Here is a 21985-nt window from a genome sequence, read left to right as displayed (position 1 = left end):
TTGTTTATTATTTGTTTGGCAGCCATCAATAGTGAAGGCTCTCAGTAAATTTATAAATATGGAAAAAATTGGTTATCGTTATGTGATACAATACTTTTATTTGAAAGGCCTCACTCCAACCTACATCAAAGCGGAGCTAGATTCTACTCTGGGGGAGTCTGCTCCTTCGTTTACAACAGTAAAATATTGGGTTGCAGAGTTTAAACGAGGCCGCACGAGCTGTCAAGATGAACATCGCAGTGGTCGACCAGATGAAGTGACTACGTTTGAAATTATGACAAAAATCCACAAAATGGTATTGAATGACAATCAACTGAAAGTGCGCGAACTAGCAGACATGGTAGGCATATCAAAAAGTGCTGTACATCGCATATTGACTGAAAATTTGGACATGAGAAAGCTGTACGCAAGATGGGTACCGCAATTATTCAGAGTGGAACAAAAACAGCATCGTGAAGATGTTTCAATCGACTGTTTGGCGAGATTTCGCAGCAATAAAGCCGAGTTTTTGCGTCGATTCATAACCGTGGGTGAAATATGGATCCATCACTACACACCTGAGACGAAGGAACAGTCAAAACAGTGGACTGAAAGGGGAGAAGCGGCTCCAAAGAAGGCGAAGACAGTTCCATCTGCAGGCAAGGTCATGGCGTCAGTTTTTTGGGATGCGCGTGGGATAATTTTCATTGATTATCTTCAGAAAGGAAAATCAATCAATGGCGAGTATTATGCGAACTTATTACAGCGTTTGAGTGATGAAATCAAGAAAAAACGGCAGCATTTGACGAAAGAGAAAGTTTTGTTTCATCAAGACAATGCACCAGTTCGCACATCTGTTATCGCGATGGCCAAAATCAATGAGTTGAAGTTCGAATTACTTCCTCACGCATCCGATTCGCCAGATTTAGCCCCCTCGGATTATTTTCTGTTTCCAAACTTGAAACAATGGCTCAATGGTAAAAAATTTGCCAACAATGAAGAGGCGGAGTCTGCGGTTGATGGTTATTTTGCAAAGCTTGACGGTTCTCATTATAAACAGGGTATTGAAGCTATTGAACATCGTTGGAAAGAGTGTATCGATTCAAAAGGAGATTATATATAAAAATATTTTCCCAAATTTTTGTGTTTTCTTTGTTAGGTCAAGTACTCTTGAGACTATCCCCGTATAAACAAAATTAAGAATATTATACGCAATACTGAATATAAGAATATGTGTTTAAAAATACTTGATAATAAAGAAAAACCCCAACAATTTAACAACCATTAAACAAAACAATTCTATCAAAGCGGCCAGATCATGTATAAATGGCTATATAACGAATTTAATATTTTCCCACTACTTTACACACTATCAAGAGACGAGTGCCATGAACTCAGCATTTCCAATAGCTTTGACGAGTCAAGAAAGGAGAGCGTGAAGCTTCCTCTTTTGTTCTTGAAAGATTTGAAGTCCGATTTGTGGATGGTTGTTTTACTGACTGATTATCGTTTACGTTTAGAGACAGAACATTCCCCCAAATTCGTACAACGTAAGAGAGTACTGAAATAGGTACAAATATCAACAATTTTTATTATGTAAAAATATAATTTAAGACTTCTTGATTATGTTTTAACTACTTAAAAAAAATGTTATTTTGAATGTTGTTAATACGATTACATTCAAATGGCTAAATGTATTTTAATGAAACTATATTTGAGTTTTATATTCTCATTTCAAGATCCGATTCGATTTTGGTCATAATCAGTTTTTGGATAATAATGATTATTTCTTGTAGTTATTTGATAATTTCAATAAATACGGATTATTTTTAAAATTATTAAAAGAATTCAAAATAAATTTTACAGAGAATTAAATTTGGCACGAAAACAAACTTTTTTTCTACTTTCTCTAATAACGAAAAAATTAAATAAAATCTTAATCACTGCACACTTGAGCCACAACAATAACGTACACCATAAATAATTTAAAATAATTTAGTGTCATATGAACCTGCCTGCAAAGGATTCATTTGAATAAAAATATTGTCAAAATTAATAATGAAAAAAAAAAATGGTGTTTTGTATTTTATTCAAGTTCTACTGCTATTAATTGTACAATAGAGATAATTCTTTGTGTTTAATAAATTTGTTCACGCACTTGCGAGAATCACCTGCTGTTCATAACCCTCTAGTGGTGAGTTTAAGAGGCGTTGGCACAAATGTTCCTGCATTGACATCATCGTATACCGTTTTATGTAAATGGAATCGTAAACGGATTTTAATTAAAGATTGTATATTTAACTTTTTTACGTAAATTAACTTTTTATTACAAAAGTGTTATATTTTTCCGTTAGAATGTTTAAGTGTGTGAAATTGGAGAATAAGAATTGATATTCTTTGTACATAATAGCAATGATAAAAAACACGAGAAACAATTTACGAGATTCTTTATTATGATAGTGTCACAAGGTAAAAATAATTTTGCCACGTATTGTTTGTTATTTGCATGCCTTTATATAAATTGAACGCTTACGATAATTTAAAGCGATAATGTACAATTGAATCATCTAATAAAATTTACTCATTTAATTTTCGTATTATGCGCGCTTTCAAAAAAATAACTTCCTATGCAAAAATAATCATAATTAATCTCTTAATACAATTTAATGTCCTCTTCAAATTTTGTTTTAAATACATACATTTCATTTAAAAAATGCTACAATAAAAGTTTTATTCGACTTTTAAGACTATTTGCATAAGAACACATTGAGATTATAATGAATTTATATCGATAACAATAATTAAATTGGAACAAAATATAATCAAATTAGAAATTATTTAAAATATGACTTTAAATACCAAAAAATTGATATATCTTACAAATGTATATTTTTAATACAAATGAATACATATTTGTACTTTACATTAGTAATGATTATGTAGTTTATTGTTAATTATGAGTAAGAAATGAAATTGATAACAAGCATACTAATATATAACATATACAAGTTTATTATAAAATTGTTTTCAATTAGGTTGTAATAGAAGATGGCAGTTAAATGATTGTTTTTTTGTACACAATGAGGGATAAGTACATTGAACATGGATATACTTAATATAGAGGATATGGAAACTGGTGTTCGACCATCGAAAAATTCTACATCGATACAATGCAACTGCATAAATTCAAATTCCATATGCTATATTTTTGTCACAGTTGCTACCCTGGCCCTTTTGGGAGCAATTGTTTTCATCTGCAGAGACTACATTAAAGTGTTACTCTATTGGATCGAACATCAGAATATATGGATTGTAGCTATAATATTTATTGCCCTGTTTACAGTGGTTTCATTTCCCATTGTAATTGGCTATTTATTTCTTATTATTGCTAGTGGTTATCTCTTTGGTATATTAAGAGGTATCATGATGGTAGTATTATCTGCCAACCTGGGAATAGCCATAGCACATGTTACTCTTAGTGCTCTGTCATCAAAGTTACCTATTGGGGCACTTTTGCAAAATGATACTGCAAGAGCAATACTCAGAGTTATTTCTGGACCACAGGCTTTTAGAGTTGTACTGTTTGCAAGATTAACTCCTATTCCTTTTGGTTTGCAAAATACTATATTTGCAGTATGTGCACTTTTTAAAGATATAGCATTGTGTACGTTCAAGCATATAATAAGAATAGTAATATGTTCAAATAGGTGAGCAACATGGGTGGCATTCAATATCATGTTGCTAGTGCATTAGGCTTACTACCTGCTCAAATCATTAATATTTATTTGGGTAGTAGTTTACGATCTATGCAAGATGTTCTTGAAGATAGATCAACAGCAGCAACTGGTTACATTGTCTTTTGTTTTCAAGTAAGCTTTCTTTTTTTATTATCACTTTTTGTGAGAAACTTACAATCTTTTCCTGATATTATCCAAAATGAAATATATTTGATGAAATGTAATTTATATTCTGTATGTGTTTGTATTGTATTTTCAGATTTTAATAGGTATTTCATTAATGGTATACGTTGTGCAGAAAGCACGAAGAGAACTTCAGTTGGCATTATTAGAGGCTGATTTAGCCTCTATGGCTGACTCCTCCCATTATCTTCTTGATACATTACCAGATTCTAAAATAGTTTTAACAAATCTAATTGCCTAAGATTTGCATAAAAGTTTTACTTCTTCAATGGGTACCTGCATGTTTCATATCTAACAGCACCATTCACATTGTTCGTGATTAACTACAAAAACAAGGTTTAGTATATATTTAATATGAAACAATCATATGAGTATAATATAGTTTACATGTTAGAATATTTTTCAATTTGACATATAAAGTTAAAATTGAAAAATGTTGGATCAAAAGAAACAAATCAATCGTTTATCACTTTTTCTGTGTGACAACAATACAAACAGATTTTGTTTGAAGTACTATTTTAAACAATTTTACTAGACCTAATAATGTAGTATAAAAATTAATATCATTTAATCATTAAATAGAAAAATAATTACAATCATTTCCTTCATATATAATATTACTGTAAAAGAACTGAATATTTTGTGATACAAACAATAATTAATGGGTAACTATTTAATCAAATATAATGTAATAGAACTTTTTAGGCAATAACAAAAGCAGTGATTCACATTCATACACATTTTTCTAAAATAATAGGTTGTATGTTTTGTGCCAAATCTCATTTCTAAATATTAAAAATCTCCAAGTATCATTATGTCTTCATTTCCTTAAAAAGTTTTTACTGCATTTACACTTGATAAGATGTATTGATTGTTATGTACTGTTATTAGCTTTGTATTTATTTTGCATTTTCTCTGTATAATGCATTTATAAACAAGTCTTCCAAGACATTAAGTTTCAAAAACACTCCAAAGTACATGAAATAAATTGTTGAAGACTTGAACAAGAGAATTTCTAAAATGAGTTAAGTATACAAAACATGGAGTTTCTTGGACATTAAAAGCAGATTCGATGATTTGTTTTTAAATGATTGAAAGTAATGTTACATAAAACGAACTTGTATTAAGGCAGTTGTGTTAATTTAGGAAAAGCAAAATCTAATGCCTTGCTTCGTGTATATGTGATTATAAAAAATATTTTAATTTACGATATATGTTTAAAATATAGTGTGTAAAAACTGTATATGATATACAATCACTAATTGCATTTGTGTGAAGATAAGAAAAAAACATTTAAGTAATAAATGTTTTATCACAAAAATTATTAAGTAAACGCGATACGTATTTGATTAGAAAAACTGTAACTATATAACAGATGACATCATAATAAAATTTCTATATTAGTTTGTCATTATGGCCATATAGTATTGCTCAAATTATAACGTTTGTAGTTTTTGTATTATATTCTTAAATTTTATTTCTTATGTTGAGCCCTTTAATAGTTACAAATTTCGAACTTAATTTAAATGTAATTATATAATGTATGCTCATTTCCTGAATCAAGAAAAAAACATTATAAAAAAGAGAAACGAAAATAATTTGTTCCATGTTCAGAATACAGTAGTCACAGTTTGCATGCTAAATTAAACATAATGACGGTACAAGGAAAAACTTGCATTGTACAAATTGTAATATAAATAATGTAAATTGTATTTGACTATACCAAATAAAAAGGATTGTATTCGTATACTGCATTGAAGTACCCTCAAATTTATGTACAATTATCTTGATGTTTCTTCAATGCTTTTTTAATAACTGCAAAAGTAAAATCTGCATCCTCTTTTGTAATACACAAAGGTGGTTTTATCCTCAATACCTACACACATCGAATATTTTAAATATTTACATATTTAAATGTTATAAATATTTGATTGGTAAATAACTTACATTTGCATACAACCCTCCTTTGCCAAGAAGTACACCCATATTTTTAATATCTTCAAATATGTTAAGCATTGGTTCGTATTCTAATGGCTGTTTTGTTTTTGAATTTGAAATTAATTCAACTCCGATCATCAATCCTTTTCCTCTGATATCGCCGGTAACTTCGGGGAATTCTGATAATAAAGTACGTAAACGATTGATCAGATAAGTACCGACTATACGTGCATTTTCTTGCAGACCCTCTTCTTCTATAATCTAAAAATATAATTACTGGTACAATCACTAATTACATTTATGTGATTATAAAAATTTGTTAACAACTTATTTGATAAAATAATTATCCAATAAACAAAAGGTTCTAATAAACTATTAAGTGTATAACTTTGATAAAACGATAGTTATCAGATACAATTTTGCAAACTATTTTAAATTATGAATACATACTTACTTTTAACACCGTTGTTCCCACAGCACATGCAATTGGATTCCCTCCAAATGTATTAAAATGCAATGCAGCATTTAAGTTCTCAGCGATTTCTGTGCTAGTAACAACTGCACCAAGAGGAAATCCATTACCTATACCCTTTGCCAAAGTTACTATATCAGGTACTACGCCATGATCCTCAAATCCCCAAAAGTGTTCTCCAGTTCTGCCGAAGCCAGTCTGAACTTCATCCGCTATACAGATACCACCTTTATTATGGACATAGTCGTATACCTTCTTAAGAAAATATTTGGGATACTGAACCACTCCACCTATCCCCTAAGATTACATGCAATAATTACGATTAAGTAATACAAAATTGACTCTAAATTTTCACATTTAATTTTGAGATACCTGAATGCTCTCAGCTACGAATGCTGCTATACTTTGTGCAGAAGGTAAACTAAAGCAAAACATTTCCTCAAAATCATGGAAATATTTTTCTGATGCTACACATTGTCCCTCACTACAGTTGCAATTTCTTCCAATTGTTTGTACTGGTGAATCTCTACATTTCGAACCACCCCACTCACCTCTGTATAAGTCTGGAAACACGGTCTGAAATTAACAAATGTAATCCATAGAATTTTGTTTGTGTAGAGTTCAGTATAGCATGAGACTATATAGATGTAAATCTCTCATATAAAATATACTATAAAAGATCTGGATAAGGAGAATCAAGTCAACAAACTAAATGAAGTTTGTTAGAAAAGCAAATATTTACAATGTAAACATTGAATATTTAAATAATTGCACTCACATGCATATATCCAGATGGTTGTGCAACAAAAGGATACTTCCAAGTACCTAACGCAGTCGACGCTAAAGTCCCATATGTTGTTCCATGATAACTGTTTTTTAATGAAATAATGTTGTGACTACGCGTGTGAAGCCTAGCCATCAAGAATGCTAGCTCATTTGCCTCGGAGCCACTATTCGTTAAATAGACTACCTTTAGTTTTCCCGAAAATTTGCTGATTAATTTATTCACATATTCATGAAGATAGGGTTGCATATAGACAGAAGATAGGTGATTTAACTTTGATGCTTGTTCAGTTATGGCAGCTACTATATTGCTAATTCATAGAAATACAGAAAAACTTTTATTTTCGTAATTAGTTTATCAAAAATTAAACGTGTTACATTATAGAATGCTTAGCAAACATTTTATAAGATACATAGTACACTTACGGGTGAGAATGTCCAACAGATATGGTAGCTACACCTCCAAACATATCTAAGTATCGTTTTCCACGATGATCCCACAACCACTGTCTTCGACCTTCGTGTATCATTAATGGTTGTTTGTAAAATGGTTTCAATGAAGGAGATACGATTGATTCATTTGCTCTTTTTACATCTTCGTAATTTATACCCTAAATCAAAAAATTGAAAAGTTACATATGGTTAATAGACAGAATTGAAACAGTCAAATCTATCATTTTTTTATAAGTGCATAAGAAACAATGTTTGTAGATACACAGAAAATTTTACCGTGTAAGTAGAAGGTACGTATTCACAGACGGGCATTTTCAGAGGATCTGTTGTGTTAATTAAAAGAGATCTGATTTGTACGATGAACCCTAAAAGTAATAGTTTACATTTTATTATTTTCATTAATGAAATTCAAAAATTCGAAAATTTATGTTATTTGTAAATTTATGAACATATTCAAATTTAAACTACGCAGCAGAAAGTTACTTGTATATTATATTACATATAATCACGAAATTAGTAAATTCTTAACAGATGTTATATAATACGTTAAAAATTTGAATTCAAGTTAAGATCTATGAACTATATGCTTTTTAACATTGACATCAAGTAAATTTATTGACGAAAATGATGAAAATGAATATAATAAAAAATGTAAACTACCATGATTCAATTTAATAAAATACTTACAATTTGAACTCATAGGACATAGAGTATTGGTGGCGATTTTTGCAAATCGATTTAATCGCATGTTTGCTCGAACATTCATTTGTAATCGTTGTTTCACAAATTTACTTTTCAAATTAATGTATTTGATTAATAAACCATGTTAATAGAAACTACTGGTAACAATTTCGTTTGCGTCCGGACTCGTATCAAAGAACTTTTTAACTGTACGAAGAACTTTTATTTCTTGACAATACAATGCAATTATGTATACACGAGTTGAAAAGTTCAACGAGTTTATTTTAATGCGAGCATTCATGTATAAATACAATAGTCATGTTGACCTACGTACATATGTGTAAAGGAAGTTCAAGATCTCGTTTTTACGAATATTAATACATTTTATCGTATTTCGTTATGCATCGAATATTCACAGTAAATAATGGTGCTGATTTTATTTTTAACACAATTCTGTACACATTTTTGTATTTATATAACAAACATAAAAGGACATTTAAATGAAGAATGACTATTACGAGAAAAGTTTTTGTTATTGCAAGATTAAAATATATTAAACAATTAAAAAATTATAGAGAAAACTTTATTTAAATGTTTTAAATTACTAACTTGTATAAATTAATCACTATTCTTTAATTTTGCATATTGGTTTTGATTCTTGTACACTTTTATCTTCTATACATAATGATTTTTCAACAATCGATTTTATCTTAAATGTTATTGGTATTTTCTCTAGAATAGGATTTGTTTTTTGTAGGCATCTTATCCAAGATAAGAGGGAATCTTTAGAAGATGTACCAGTGCTGCACATTGCATAATATACACCATCACTTTGTTCATGAATAGTGACAGGTATTTTAATATGGTGCTTTTCCCAAAATGGAATTTGCAAATTAGAAACATCTGAAAATGAAATCATGCAACTTGTAAAGTAAGACTTTATACAAAGTTTAAATGTATCAAACATTTAAAAGCCTTAATTTTACCTTACCATCATAACTTTCATAAATAATTTCTCTTTCTATAGGATTTCCTTTCAATACAAAATAATTTAAATGTTGATCTGCTACCCAAATTATAAATGGTCCTTCTACAATTAAAGATTTATTTATTGGTTGTACAGCAAGTAATTCCTGTTGTGATTTACTTATACTGGATATGATCCATGTATCATCAACAGCATCTTGCACATTTTTTGTGTCATATTGTGTAATTTTGGCTTGTACATCTACACTAGATAGCTTTTGTAACGCAAATTGTGCAAGTACTCGTACATCGGTAGGTGTAGGTTTAGGAAGTGGCCAAGGATCCAATTTGCTAAATTTTGGCATCCAATACATCATACGCCATAATCTTTTTATAGGTTCTGATGATGTACCAAAAATATTTATTATCATTTGTTGCATATCATAGTCAGGCATTACTTTATTCTGTTCCATTTTAACAAGCAAATCCATAGTCACAGATTGGTGCTTAGGATAATGGTGCAACATTGCTTGATATTTATTTTCAGGTATATACGGCCCTTTTGGAAATACATTTAATATAGCTTTATAGACATCTAAGTCCTTATTTACACGAAATTGATCCATATACATTAAAGCATGTGCAACGAAGTCAGCATTTCCCCTTCGTGTCTTATTTTCCTTGATGTAAAACTCTATCACTTTCAAAAATGCTTTTTTTTCCTTTTGTTCTACTGCATTGAAAGTATGAAGTGTAACATCATATTTAGGAAGATGCTTTTTATCACATAAAACTTGATGGTTATGAAAATAATTAACAATTGTTATTTGCACGACCGCCCATTCTTTAGTTACTAAAGCTTTGTTTATTAAGTTAAAAGTTTTTTTCGTTAGTAAATTCATTTTAAATATAATATACACTATTTTTTATAACCTTTCCGCTTCTAACCTTCCGCTCTATATATATATATATATATATATTTACAGTGTTTTAAAAATATTACTTATACATAAAGTTTCAATATTAATTTCTAATGTAGTATTAAATCTTAATGCATTTTTTGTTATTACTAGGTTTTTACATTTATTGTAAACACCTTTTCGTAAAGATTCATTTAGTTACCAATTATTGGTAAAGTATAGACAGACGTTCAGACGTCTAACATGCACGGATTGGGAACTGTATAGTGTCTGATTGCACGAAGGTTGTTACGTCATAAAATTTAACCCATCACTACGGACTAATGTAAGAGCCGTTCACTCCGGATAATTTCAGTAAGTCGAGAAAGAAAGAGAGTGTGAAACTTTCTCTTTTGTTCTTGAAAGATCACGTACAGTCGTTGTATTCAGTATTTGGTCTCATTGAACCAACTATACATGTATAGTTCGAAACATAAAAATAATGCTTAACAAGCAAGTATAGTGAGTTGCATATCTTAAGGAATTCATGAAATGATTGAAAGACATATTGAGAACCTCTGCAATAAAAGAGGATAAAAATAGAAAAGTTGTAAATTACAGTATTTTGACGATTCTAGATCAAGACTAATATATTAACATATTTAAAAAAGAAACTCTTGCTACTATTGTTTAGTAAAATCAACATAAAAAGTAATTGAAACGCGAAGAAATGTTAATAGCCGTACATAAACAAGAGAAACAATCAATAAAAATATCGAACAAAATTGTTCGATTTCAAATATCTAACAAAGTGTGTTAAAGGTTATTAGAAATTGTAAAAATATATTTTATATCTAATATTAGTATTAAAAGTGGAAGATAAAGAGATTGAATGCAATTGATACATAGAAGTAAATATATAATACATTCTAATAAAACAAGAAAAAAGTTTTTTGTTTTTTGCAATAAGTATTAAATATACTATTCATGTCGTAATTACTGTCAAGTACTCTACAAAAATGAATCCATTATTAAAAATATTTTTGTCCCATTGTTGGGGAAATATATACTTAATAGTTGGATTAAGTATGGGTTTAAGTCTCAGTATGATATCAGTATCAATTAATACAAATGATTATAATGATAAAATGGAACATTTAATACATTCCTCAAATTATCAAGAGGATCTAGATGAATACGAACCAAAGATAAATATTAATAGTAAACCACAACAAGCACAAAAAGTTCCAAAAACATTGGTACGCCCAAGATATTATTCTACAGAACTTGGAATCAGAGAAAAATTATTTGTAGGAGTGATTACAAGTCAAGAATATTTACATAGTAGAGATATAGCAGTTAATAAGACAATCGCTCATATTGTGGATAAAATTCGCTATTTTATTTCTATCCCAGAGGGAACAAAGCCTAATGTTACTCTTCCTGGTATAGTTGGATTCACGGACACTAGAAGCATTTTGAAACCATTCCATACTATGAAATATATAATCGACAACTACCTGGAGAATTATGATTACTATTTCTTGATTAAAGATGTAAGCTACATCAATGCTAAAAAATTAGTACAATTTGTTACCAAGATTAGTGTAAGTCAAAACGTTCATGTGGGTGTTCTCGGAGATATTCCAAGTTATTGTTCTTTGGGTAAAATAATAAGTGTGTTAAACAATCATGGTAATAAAAGTAATACTTCATTATCGATATACCATTTTTTATTTACAGATTCAGGAATTCTCTTAAGTAATTCAATAATACAAGAAGTAAAGAATAATTTAGACTGGTGCGTGAAAAATGCTTACTCCGATTCAGATGATGTTAATTTTGGACGATGTATCGTTCATTCTGCCTCAACACGTTGTGTTAATCACATACAAGGACAAAATTTTTTATTCACCAGATTAGAGTCCACATTTTTATTTGAGCAACATTTAAAGAATTTAACTAGAAATGAACAATTCATAAATTCACTCGTAATATACCCGATATATGATCACCATCTTATTTATAAGTTTAATACATATTTTGCAACAGTAAGTTTATATGTAATATTAATAGAACTGTATTAAATAAGTATTGTTGGCTATATTATAATATTTATTGTTTGTTGATTTCAGATGAGATCTGTTGAAATTCAAGAGAATATTTCTAATATTCGAAAAGCAATCTTAAATATGGTACATTTAGGTCCACCACAAGAACAGGATGTGTCCTGGCCTGTTGGCAATCAACGAGGAAACAAGGCCTCCGGACGTTTTGATATTTTACGATGGACGTATTTCAACAAAACTCACACATTTTTTAATACCGACTTCTCAAGCATGCAGAAATTAAAAACCAACGCGAAATTGGACATAGAACGAATAATCAACGTAACAGCTTCCAATGTAATCGCTAATTCCGAGCAGAAATTAAAATTTAAAAAGTTGCTAAATGGGTATCAAAAGTTTGATGCATCCCGAGGAATGGATTACATATTAGATTTGGCGTTTATCGATGTAGTTACTAATAAAGAAATTAAGAAAAGAATTGAAGTATGTAAACCACTTGGTAAAGTCGAAATTTTGCCTGTTCCATATGTAACAGAAAACACGAGAGTGAATATAATATTAACTGTTAACTCGTTGAGAAAGCAGGATGCATTAATCTTTTTAGAACAATATGCTGTAGACTGTATGGAAAAAAAATACAAGACATTTCTCATGGCGGTTCGTATCTTCATAGTTTCTTTTAAATACTTTTAAGAATGTCTAACATAGTTTGTTGACACTGTTGATTTTTATGTAGGTTCTTTTGTATAATTTTGATTCCACTTCTAAAGGGAAAGGTGATATATTCTATGATGTTAAACAATACGCACTTATGTTAGCTGAAAAATATAAGAAAAATCAATCGAAAATCACTTGGCTTTCTATACGTCTGCCAAATAATGTAACATCTATTGAATTTGATCCAATGCTAACTATTGCTGTCATGGATTTGTGCATCAGAAAATTTTCACCTGAGAATTTAATACTTTTCGTTGAGACAGGAATACAGCTTCGACTGGATTATTTAAACCGAGTACGTATATTACTTACTGTAGGCGACTCGTATTTAATGGTACAAAGTAATTGATATTGTAATATTCAGATTCGCATGAATACAATTAATCAGTATCAAGTATTTTGCCCAATTCCGTTTGTGGAATTCCATCCTGATATAGCTCATATAAATGACATAAAACAAGTTGATACAGACATCAACCGTAATCATGGAAGATACGACGAATACAATTATAATAATATTGCTTTTTATGTCAAGGATTACAATGCAAGTATGTGCCTTTGTAGAATTCATTTTCACTTTACTAATTGTTCAATAGAACACATTAATTTTAACGATTACATTCACATGTTTGTTATAGTGCGAAAAGCCGCCGAGTTCAGCATTCCAATAATACATTCTGATCGAGATATTTCGTCTCTTTTAAAGCTCTCTCAGGATATACCTGTGACATCATTGTTTGAAATGTTCGTTTCTTTTAGTAATTTACATGTACTACGTGCAGTAGAACCAGCCCTTAAAGTAAAATACAAAAACATCAATTGCACTAGTGCCTACAACAATAATATCTACAAACTTTGTGTCCGATCGAGAAGTTTCCACTTAGGTCGGCGCAGTCAACTCGCCAGACTAGTGTTAGATTATCAAACATATAAAAATAATTTATTAGTGTAAATTATATTTACTAAAAAATTATTACTGAATATTAAAAATGATATTATTGTCAAGTTAAAAATAAACATATAGTTTTGATAGCACAAAAGTTGAGGTAACTCGAAATGCCGTTACTGCACAAACTATTTATATAACGACCGGTGTGAAATTTGATATTAAATATCCTATACTCTATGCATATGTATAATACGAATCATATTATAATGAATATTTTATTAAATTTATACATTTCATTTAAATAAATATTTTGTAAGTAATACAGTCCTTTAACTGTTTTGTGCACACATCACATATAGATTCTATATTATGAAGAGACTGCATGGATAATCAATCAGATATATGTATGTATACTAAGGAGCAGAAAAGTTGTGACATTCAAAAATGCAAAAACTTCCATTTAGTAGAATGACATTAGTGATTTACATTTTATAAATTGGAACGTTACAACAGTTTTTGTGCTCCCGGTGTAGACACGGGAAAGTCATCAGCGTTTGCACCAACCACTCTAATCATTCTTTCTTGTCTGCAAACATCTTGATTAGTGTAAACGTTGACGAATATTCCTTGTCACGGCATAAATCATTGTCCTTGAATGTACATACCATGTATGACATTTAAATACTGATTGTTTTGCGAATACGAAAAATCAATTCAAGATTAAAAATTTTAAGTTTTTGCCATTTTACCAGGAAGCACATAAAAGATTTTGGCAAGATTTCTATCTTCAGAAGTATATAAGAAAGTGAAGATCATATAATTACACGAAATATTAATCAATAATAATTGTACAATCCCTAATACCTTATAAATAAATGTACATACGCTACATTACCATTTGTATTCATCATTTTTTTCACATATTTATTGCTCAAAAAGCAAAGGTTTGTTGTATATTTGTATATAATGTAACTTACTGCAGAATATATAGAATGTGTGGGGCAAGTCTTCAAATTTGATATACACATTTGCTAAGGTGATGTAACATCTTAACAAAATTAACATTTTTCTATTTTATACCTTCATAAATCTTTTGATACGCCATAGAGTAAACAATATGCCCAAAAAACATATAATTTTAGGTAAAATGATTTTCAAAAGATCTTTTATCATTTCTGAAAAATACTGTTTCAACGAAAATGTATTTATTACAGGTGAGACTACTATACGCAGTTTACACGTATATTACCATTAATTACTGTCAGATTCCGATTCTGATAATTGCAAATCATCGTTTAAAAGATTATCTGGCATTAATAATGTAGGGGATGAAGCTGTACTGTTCAAATGTCCTAAAAAGGGAACAAATTAATAGTTTCTGAGTTTTTTTATTAAGAACATTAATAAATATTTGAAATACATACCATTAGTTCCTGTTAGCACTGGAATATTTTCAGTGTCAGAATCACTGTCAGAACTACCTGAACTTGAGCTGCTTGTAGTAGAATCACTAAGAGCTCCTTCGTCACTGTCTGCAGTTATAGAAGGTTTTGTTGTTGGTTGAATATTTATTGCAGGAGATGATCTTGGAGGTGCGAAAGAATTTATAGTTGAGAATGATCCAGATGATGATAAAGGACAGTCATCATTATCAGAACCAATCATTGGCAAACTAGCCAAAGTTGATGGTGCCACTGATGGTTGCACTGGTGAACTAAAGTTCTGTATGTTTTTAGTAGGTTTAGAAAAAATCTTAATTTGTTATAATAACAATACTAAATGAATAAAGACTAAGCGATAATTTCAAAAATTTCTTTTAAAATGTTATACTTTCCTAACTTTTTTTTACTATCTTGATAAAATAATATTAATTAACTAAATATGATAACCAATTACCTAGTACCTAAAAAGTACTTAAATACCTATTAGTCGAAGTAGAAGGTGGACTTTTTCCATGATATGGAGAAACTCTAAGAGGACTGTATTGTTTTGGATGTAACTGCACACTAGGTTCTCTCTTTTTTCCACTCGTAACTTTTGTTCTCCCAGTTGCCCTTCCATGTGTAGGACTTCTTTTATTTTCAACTGGAGTTATAGGTCTACTACTAGTATTCCCACCAGGAACTCCTAAATGCGATTGGGACTTTGGTTCTGTTCTAAAAATCAATTTAATATATATTAGTAGCATAGAAAATGAAAATATCATAATAAAATAGCACATTACAGAAAAAGAAATGTAATATTGGATTACCGAGTTTTTTTAACTTGTATATTTGCAGTTAATTTTTCCAGAGTAATTTCTCCTGTGACTCTATCTATTATCAGAACACATTCTTTATGATAAGGTCTTTGAGAACCTTTGAAAACTGTATGAGGAATTCCAGCACCATCCAAGTGCGGCACAGTAACTGTCATTGTATTGTTAGCTCCAACATCAACTCTTGCCACTTTGGAAACATCAACGCTTGCTGGTTTGAAATCATCTAAAATTAAACATTAAATTTCAATTAATTCTTTGATACTATTAAATACCAATGAAATTAACAATCCTAAAGAAAATTTTCTTTAAGTATATTTTGATTTAGTCATTCCATAAAGTTCTTTAATATTTTGCTTACATAAACAACTACATAATCTTTATATTGAAAACAACTGGTCTCTGTCAAATTTCAAATCAAATCAATTTTGTATTACATATTATTTTTGTAAAAAATTGTTAAAAGAATCATTGACAAGACTCATTTACAGTACTGGGCATTATGCAAATTTAAAACAAAGGTACTTTTATGGTTGTTATTAACAACATTTACAAGTGATACAGAAAAGATGTTTCGAATATGAAAAAATGTAAGTATGATACATTTCGTTCTTTAATGTATCAATGTTACATACTACAATAGCGATATGTATGCGATAACTTCAGTGATTTAGGATGTAAATTTAATCAATTCGTATACTAACATTTCAGGGTGTGAAAAGCAGTTGACCTGTTGTTTGTAAAAGTTGGTCCTAGCTTGAGTTCCCGAATTTCGGAACCCAAACCGAGCCGCTCTGCCATGTCACGCCCGATACCTTGGAAGTTTGTTTCAGGAACAGAAGCAACTGATTTCATTGACTGTGCTTTTATTAATCACCTCTCGTAAATGTGAACAAGTAGTATACTCGAGATATGAATATTCTGTAGAGAATCAAAAATATCCGTTGCGCGTTTTAATCGTTAATCTGCCAAAATATGGCAGAGACGCGCACTTGCATTTTCTAGTAACAGCTGCTTCGAAAGTTATTTCGTGTATATTGTTGCAGAAAACTGGTTCGCCTGCCGTTCGATTTGTCACGTGTACGGAAACGATTATTATTAAACCGTCCTCTAACGATCAATAAATTGGTACAGTATGGAAAAATCAAACAAAATTATTCTAGCTCGCACAACACGATTCTTCGTTGACCTAATTCGTTTGGTATCTGTGCTCATGAAGATCCACACTTACAGTTAATTTGTTTGATAATATAATTTGAGAACGCGTTTAAAAGATAAAATTTATCGTAACAATTCGAATATCTCGTCGATTCGATTGAACTCAAGATATGTTCTCGATTTAACTATTCTCGAATTAAAGTATTTTAAAATTTAACTAAAAATTAAATTTCCATCTATATTATAGGAGTTTAAGTATTATAGGATCTGCATTGAATATAGGTAGATTAACAATAATATTTTACGCGTATGAGGTTCGAGAAAAAATTACTTCTTATTAATGTTTCCATAACACTTTAATTCTAACAGTTTTTACAGAACTTACGAATAAAGTATATACTTTCATAAAAAATTTATGAAGAAACATAATACTCTACCAATATAAAAGGATTATTTATATATGTAGTCTTTACTGTTTTAAAAAGCTAGTAACTTTCCAATGTCCCTATCTTTTGCAGCTTCACTATGAATTGTATACATACCTTTATTTTTTAGGGAATTTATTGCCCCGTAAAACGTGGCAAAATTTAAAATGTAAAATATATATAAATGAAAATTTAATTTATTTCTTTGAAATTATAAAAATTCAGTAACTGTTTAATTATATTAACATTATTCACACTTCATTTAAAGTCAAGACCATAAAAATTTCTATGAAACACAGAGAATATTGAGTCAAATCAGTACTTGGAATATCATAATCGTAGCAAAACTCATCGATAAAAAAACGCTCGAAGATATAGGAGGCAACCAAACTAATAATATTGTAATTACTATTTCGTAAACCTACCAAAGTAATCATTAACAGCTGTAACGTGGAAGCAATATTTAGCAATAATTGATGCTTTCTTATTTGGCTTTCCTTTCGTTTTGATTGCAGCTGGAAAAATATTGGCAAAATGCCCAAAGAAAGTACTATGAGCCAAATTGTTTCATTAATTCCATATCCATTTAGGATACCAGCAGTAAACAATGCCAAAGGTGCAACATCAACAATCTTGGAGTACCAATCGTAGAAAATCCTTAGGTACTTCACTATATTGGTTGCTGATGTAATAAATGGAGCTCCTGGAAGCAACATTGCTAAAAATAATGTGCTTAATAATTCATATACATATAACAATGTAAGTGCTACTATGTTACTACATATAATGCAGTGGATTGTTTTTAAACAATGAAGCAATAAATATGTTTTTCGATATTTCCAAAGTTTTTAGAAATATTATAACTGAAGTATTGAAGTTAGAATGTTCACCTGTACCCATTTAATAGCAAGAGAAAAGGATGTGAAGGGTAATGTTATTTGTTCTTAGTCCCTAGAATCTACATAAAATAGCAGTTGTGTAATTTTATAATTAATTTAAAGATAAATGTACAGTTGGAACTTGCGAGAAATAATATGAATGATAAATATTTACATTCTTACTATTTAACTTCCTAACTGCAAAAATAAACAAATAAATATTTTAGACTTAATATAAATATATACTCTAATACAATGGGTAACGTGATACATTAAAAGTAAATATTTGCTATCTGCTATATTGATATCTTATGTAACATAAGGTGAATATAGAGTTATTGAGGGTGTTAGGTGTGGAAAAAGTCAAGGTATTATTACTAATTTTACTTTTAAATTATTAAGTTAAACCACAATATTATACAGATACAAACTATAACATGCAAATGAGTTTTATCACTACAGTAAACTAAAATACAAAAATAATTTATAACATGTACATTAGGAAGAGAAGTGACTACACACACAATCAAGTATTACATTAAGCAAAACGAAAAATTCATAAAAACGTTATATTCCATGCAATAAGCAAAATATAAAGTTAATTCATTTCTATATCTATGAATTTCATTCTATAAACCAGAATTATATTTTTAGTGCTAAATGAAAATCTACTCTAAAATAAAAATACCATTATCTAACTATTATACAACATTTTTGTATAATCATCCTTCTTATCTTCTAATTGTCTTATTTGAACCAGTGCATTGAAGTCACAATATTATTTCTCACCTGTTCCAACAAAATTGAAATGCTACAAATGTTGAACTAAAAACACGTCTTCCTCCTTTGGAGTTTTATGCACAAAAGTCAAGTACAATACCCTTATGTAGTTTCATACCAACTAATCCTCTGCGTGACCCCCAATAACTTACAAGACGTACTTTTAGGGGGCTCTGTACAGATAACATTGTTTTAAAAACACACTAGGCAAATATCAAGATGCAAAATACGCAAGTGTTGAAAGATACTTCCTTACCGAACCTAAGAATTCCCAGGATGGAGTGAGAGAGTAGAATTTGGAAGGCACGTAGTGACCAGGTGCTTGCTTTACTGTAGGGGTCGCCAATGTTTTTCATGCAACCAATTGTCACGATAAATTTCGATAGATGTGCTAAAACGCTGCTTGGACAAACCATGGTTACCTCTTATTCACGAGCACCTTATTTTTTGATAGAATTGATCTCGCGTCCCGAGATATACTAGGTTTAATAAAAATTTCCATACGATTATGATTGAAAGACGACGATATGTAAAGTGTCTTTGTCTTATTAATAAGGTAAACAATTTTTGTTATGATCTATTTAATATTCGGGTGAGGTTATGTGCGATTACATCGGTATCAATCAATCGCTGTCTAACAACGAATGATTCGTTGCTTGCGTATGTGATCTAAATTTGTTCAAGTTTATTGAAACACAAGCGTTGACATAGATAGCAGCACGGATATTGTATTCTATTTAGATAGGTCGAATGTATACACGTCTATGTTGGTCGTGATTCCGTATAATTCGTTGAAATTTTGGCCTTGATAAAGTATAGCTATGTATTGTATAGATATACATACGTGTGTGTGTGTATGTGTATATATGACGCATTTAATAATTAATTTAGCCCTAAACGACTTGTTTACATACATATATACATGATAACATGTTACTATATAAGGAAATCTACACGATAAAATTAATATTTTCTTAATAGGACTGACATAATTTGTAAACCAATATGTACAATATGTACATACAATGTATATGCTGCAACCAAGTGTTTTCAACTCATTCATTCGTTCGCACTTGAATTAATTGAATACAAACAAATATAATTATCTTCACGTTAGCTGTTTATGGATTTGAAAATCATGTGCAAAATAATAAAATGAATAGAAACATTAAAGTTCTCAAGAAAAATATGCATCTTTTGAAAAATATATAAACTTTGTTTAGAACGAATAACGCAAAAGATAGTAATAGAAGAATTATCTATGTATAAAAAGAATCAGCTACTTTCGTGTACAGAAAGGAAGTTAGAGCGTAGGAAGTGGTGTACAGGTTTTGGCATCGGTAAGAAAAGGACGGTACCCAATCGTGAATAGCGAGTTTTATGCACACAAAAAAAAGTTGAGAGTATGACTGGAGGTCAACGTCTTTCCTTCCTTCAAAGCAAAACGTGACTAATACATCACCGATGCGTGTTGATGGTTCCGCTAAAAGTTTTGCAGCAGTACTGCAGTATTTTTACCCTTGACAACTTGTCGTGTAATCGCGGTAAATGTTCGTGCGCACTCGACGTGAAATCGTTACACAACCCTAAACTCTGCACGAACTTCACGGCATTGGAAATTCGAATTTTGTTTGTCGCAGTGGTTCTCAAATTGAGCTTCCCGACGAAGAACATCGTGTTCTTATTTTTCCAAGTCCAAAATGATCGAAAGCATTCAGAAACGTTGAGAATAATTTAAGCTATAATAATTTTTGCGTCACGATAAAATTTATAATAATGTACAAATATCAATAAACGGATGCGGTAATTATTTATAAAAAGGTCTACCAGATTAATTTCAACAGCTTTGATATATGATGGAGGGGTTATAATGCGGAATGTTTCGGTATAAAAAATGAGTGTCGCTGACGCTTGGTTTTTAAGATACAATTATTACAAACATTGAGTTACAGCACGCTTTAGCGAGCGTGAAGATGTAACTCATGTGAGCATCGGTTTGTCTCGTGTTAGGGGCGCTTCAATTAAAACGGAGTACAAAGAGGAAAATTATAGGTAGTTAGAATTTATTTTAAATTATTACTTTTCGCTCTGTAATGGTTCAAGTTGATCTGGTTCTATTTTTAAGACAATAAACGATTACAGAGTGAAAAGTAATAGTCTAAGTTGGTTTGGTTCCATTTTCACGACAACAAAAATTTCCAAAGCGAAAAATAATTGTTTGGGTTGGTCTGATTTTGTTATCAAGACAATAACAGCCGGATAAACAATTCTAAACTCGAAATAAATCTGTAATTATCTATTATTTTTCTCTTTATTCTTTTGTTCTAATTATCTAGTCCCTACCAACAAGCAACACAATGCTTACACGAGTTATAACCTCGCGTTCATAAAGGCTCGATGTATCTCAGAATCTCTAATAATTATATCTTGAAAAGTAAGTGCGAGAAACAATTATGTCTTATATCAGAATATTCGAGAATACACCGCTTTCAATATATATTACAACCATTGAAGCCCGTGAGAAAGCCCTTTTTATGAAAAGTTACCGTTTTTTATGTATAAGGAATACCATAATAGTAACAACGGTGTCATAAAAATAACTTTTTTACCTTTTGTGAGTTTGAACGTTAACCCATTTTACGAACCCGCTACGTAGCGAGTGCTGCCATCTAATGCATCAAAAACTTCACGAATACTTGGCAAATCGTAACCAAGAAAAAT

At 30.2% G+C, this 21985-nt stretch overlaps 6 protein-coding genes across 8 annotated transcripts; 2 read left to right on the top strand and 4 right to left on the bottom strand.

Annotated features, from left to right (window-relative positions):
- The first annotated feature begins 2212 nt into the window (after positions 1–2212).
- LOC143147713 (transmembrane protein 64) lies at positions 2213–4502 on the top strand. Its single transcript, XM_076313275.1, has 4 exons — positions 2213–2448; positions 3015–3612; positions 3687–3848; positions 3976–4502. Exons 2-4 carry the CDS (start codon positions 3082–3084, stop codon positions 4138–4140), a joined length of 858 nt encoding a protein of 285 aa, XP_076169390.1. The 5' UTR covers positions 2213–2448; positions 3015–3081; the 3' UTR covers positions 4141–4502.
- Positions 2952–8365, bottom strand: LOC143147709 (alanine--glyoxylate aminotransferase 2, mitochondrial). Of its 2 annotated transcripts, XM_076313272.1 has the most exons (9): positions 8233–8365; positions 7822–7910; positions 7519–7703; positions 7088–7403; positions 6682–6885; positions 6292–6606; positions 5847–6098; positions 5623–5775; positions 2952–4222 (listed from the first exon to the last, which is right to left on the bottom strand). In XM_076313272.1, the coding sequence occupies exons 1-8, from the start codon at positions 8309–8311 to the stop codon at positions 5671–5673; spliced, it is 1545 nt and encodes a 514-aa protein (XP_076169387.1). In that variant the 5' UTR covers positions 8312–8365; the 3' UTR covers positions 2952–4222; positions 5623–5670. The 2 variants fall into 2 exon arrangements, with proteins under 2 accessions (XP_076169387.1, XP_076169386.1); XM_076313271.1 differs by lacking the exon at positions 2952–4222 and having other exon boundaries at positions 5359–5775.
- A 473-nt stretch (positions 8366–8838) lies between these two features.
- Ecsit (evolutionarily conserved signaling intermediate in Toll pathway, mitochondrial) lies at positions 8839–10550 on the bottom strand. The gene is made up of 2 exons (XM_076313273.1): positions 9218–10550; positions 8839–9129 (listed from the first exon to the last, which is right to left on the bottom strand). The coding sequence occupies exons 1-2, from the start codon at positions 10092–10094 to the stop codon at positions 8852–8854; spliced, it is 1155 nt and encodes a 384-aa protein (XP_076169388.1). The 5' UTR covers positions 10095–10550; the 3' UTR covers positions 8839–8851.
- Positions 10551–10968: 418 nt separating this feature from the next.
- Chpf (Chondroitin polymerizing factor) lies at positions 10969–14657 on the top strand. Its single transcript, XM_076313270.1, has 6 exons — positions 10969–11756; positions 11835–12142; positions 12227–12817; positions 12897–13172; positions 13242–13425; positions 13516–14657. Exons 1-6 carry the CDS (start codon positions 11111–11113, stop codon positions 13827–13829), a joined length of 2319 nt encoding a protein of 772 aa, XP_076169385.1. The 5' UTR covers positions 10969–11110; the 3' UTR covers positions 13830–14657.
- On the bottom strand, positions 14212–18169 carry Eaf (ELL-associated factor). The gene is made up of 6 exons (XM_076313274.1): positions 18032–18169; positions 16728–16944; positions 16018–16249; positions 15689–15922; positions 15191–15480; positions 14212–15118 (listed from the first exon to the last, which is right to left on the bottom strand). The coding sequence occupies exons 2-6, from the start codon at positions 16876–16878 to the stop codon at positions 15018–15020; spliced, it is 1008 nt and encodes a 335-aa protein (XP_076169389.1). The 5' UTR covers positions 16879–16944; positions 18032–18169; the 3' UTR covers positions 14212–15017.
- Positions 17788–21513, bottom strand: LOC143147714 (uncharacterized). Of its 2 annotated transcripts, XM_076313277.1 has the most exons (3): positions 19687–21513; positions 19521–19594; positions 17788–18309 (listed from the first exon to the last, which is right to left on the bottom strand). In XM_076313277.1, the coding sequence occupies exons 1-3, from the start codon at positions 19764–19766 to the stop codon at positions 17858–17860; spliced, it is 606 nt and encodes a 201-aa protein (XP_076169392.1). In that variant the 5' UTR covers positions 19767–21513; the 3' UTR covers positions 17788–17857. The 2 variants fall into 2 exon arrangements, with proteins under 2 accessions (XP_076169392.1, XP_076169391.1); XM_076313276.1 differs by having other exon boundaries at positions 19521–21315.
- Between the last annotated feature and the right edge of the window lie 472 nt (positions 21514–21985).

This window comes from Ptiloglossa arizonensis, chromosome 5 (genome assembly GCF_051014685.1).
Source record: "Ptiloglossa arizonensis isolate GNS036 chromosome 5, iyPtiAriz1_principal, whole genome shotgun sequence".
NCBI classification, from domain to species: domain Eukaryota; kingdom Metazoa; phylum Arthropoda; class Insecta; order Hymenoptera; family Colletidae; genus Ptiloglossa; species Ptiloglossa arizonensis.
The sequence above is the reverse complement of the archived record's forward strand: the minus strand, read 5'-3'. Positions and strand labels throughout refer to the sequence as shown.

What these genes read in the sequence shown, in the direction of transcription:
- LOC143147713 (XM_076313275.1), top strand. Translation starts at nt 3,082, where the DNA reads ATGGATATACTTAATATAGAGGATATGGAAACTGGTGTTCGACCATCG. An exon ending in TGCAAAATACTATATTTGCA is followed by an intron (nt 3,613 to 3,686) that starts GTATGTGCACTT and finishes ATGTTCAAATAG; the next exon opens with GTGAGCAACATGGGTGGCAT. An exon ending in ACATTGTCTTTTGTTTTCAA is followed by an intron (nt 3,849 to 3,975) that starts GTAAGCTTTCTT and finishes TTGTATTTTCAG; the next exon opens with ATTTTAATAGGTATTTCATT.
- LOC143147709 (XM_076313272.1), bottom strand. Translation starts at nt 8,311, where the DNA reads ATGAATGTTCGAGCAAACATGCGATTAAATCGATTTGCAAAAATCGCC. An exon ending in TCTGTTGGACATTCTCACCC is followed by an intron (nt 7,404 to 7,518) that starts GTAAGTGTACTA and finishes TCTATGAATTAG; the next exon opens with CAATATAGTAGCTGCCATAA. An exon ending in AACCATCTGGATATATGCAT is followed by an intron (nt 6,886 to 7,087) that starts GTGAGTGCAATT and finishes TGTTAATTTCAG; the next exon opens with ACCGTGTTTCCAGACTTATA.
- Ecsit (XM_076313273.1), bottom strand. Translation starts at nt 10,094, where the DNA reads ATGAATTTACTAACGAAAAAAACTTTTAACTTAATAAACAAAGCTTTA. An exon ending in TATTTATGAAAGTTATGATG is followed by an intron (nt 9,130 to 9,217) that starts GTAAGGTAAAAT and finishes TTTCATTTTCAG; the next exon opens with ATGTTTCTAATTTGCAAATT.
- Chpf (XM_076313270.1), top strand. Translation starts at nt 11,111, where the DNA reads ATGAATCCATTATTAAAAATATTTTTGTCCCATTGTTGGGGAAATATA. An exon ending in TCCAAGTTATTGTTCTTTGG is followed by an intron (nt 11,757 to 11,834) that starts GTAAAATAATAA and finishes TTTTATTTACAG; the next exon opens with ATTCAGGAATTCTCTTAAGT. An exon ending in ACAAGACATTTCTCATGGCG is followed by an intron (nt 12,818 to 12,896) that starts GTTCGTATCTTC and finishes ATTTTTATGTAG; the next exon opens with GTTCTTTTGTATAATTTTGA.
- Eaf (XM_076313274.1), bottom strand. Translation starts at nt 16,878, where the DNA reads ATGAAATCAGTTGCTTCTGTTCCTGAAACAAACTTCCAAGGTATCGGG. An exon ending in ATACAAGTTAAAAAAACTCG is followed by an intron (nt 15,923 to 16,017) that starts GTAATCCAATAT and finishes ATTGATTTTTAG; the next exon opens with AACAGAACCAAAGTCCCAAT. An exon ending in AGTGCTAACAGGAACTAATG is followed by an intron (nt 15,119 to 15,190) that starts GTATGTATTTCA and finishes TTCCCTTTTTAG; the next exon opens with GACATTTGAACAGTACAGCT.
- LOC143147714 (XM_076313276.1), bottom strand. Translation starts at nt 19,680, where the DNA reads ATGGTTTGTCCAAGCAGCGTTTTAGCACATCTATCGAAATTTATCGTG. An exon ending in CCTGGGAATTCTTAGGTTCG is followed by an intron (nt 18,310 to 19,520) that starts GTAAGGAAGTAT and finishes TGTTGCTTCCAG; the next exon opens with GAGCTCCATTTATTACATCA.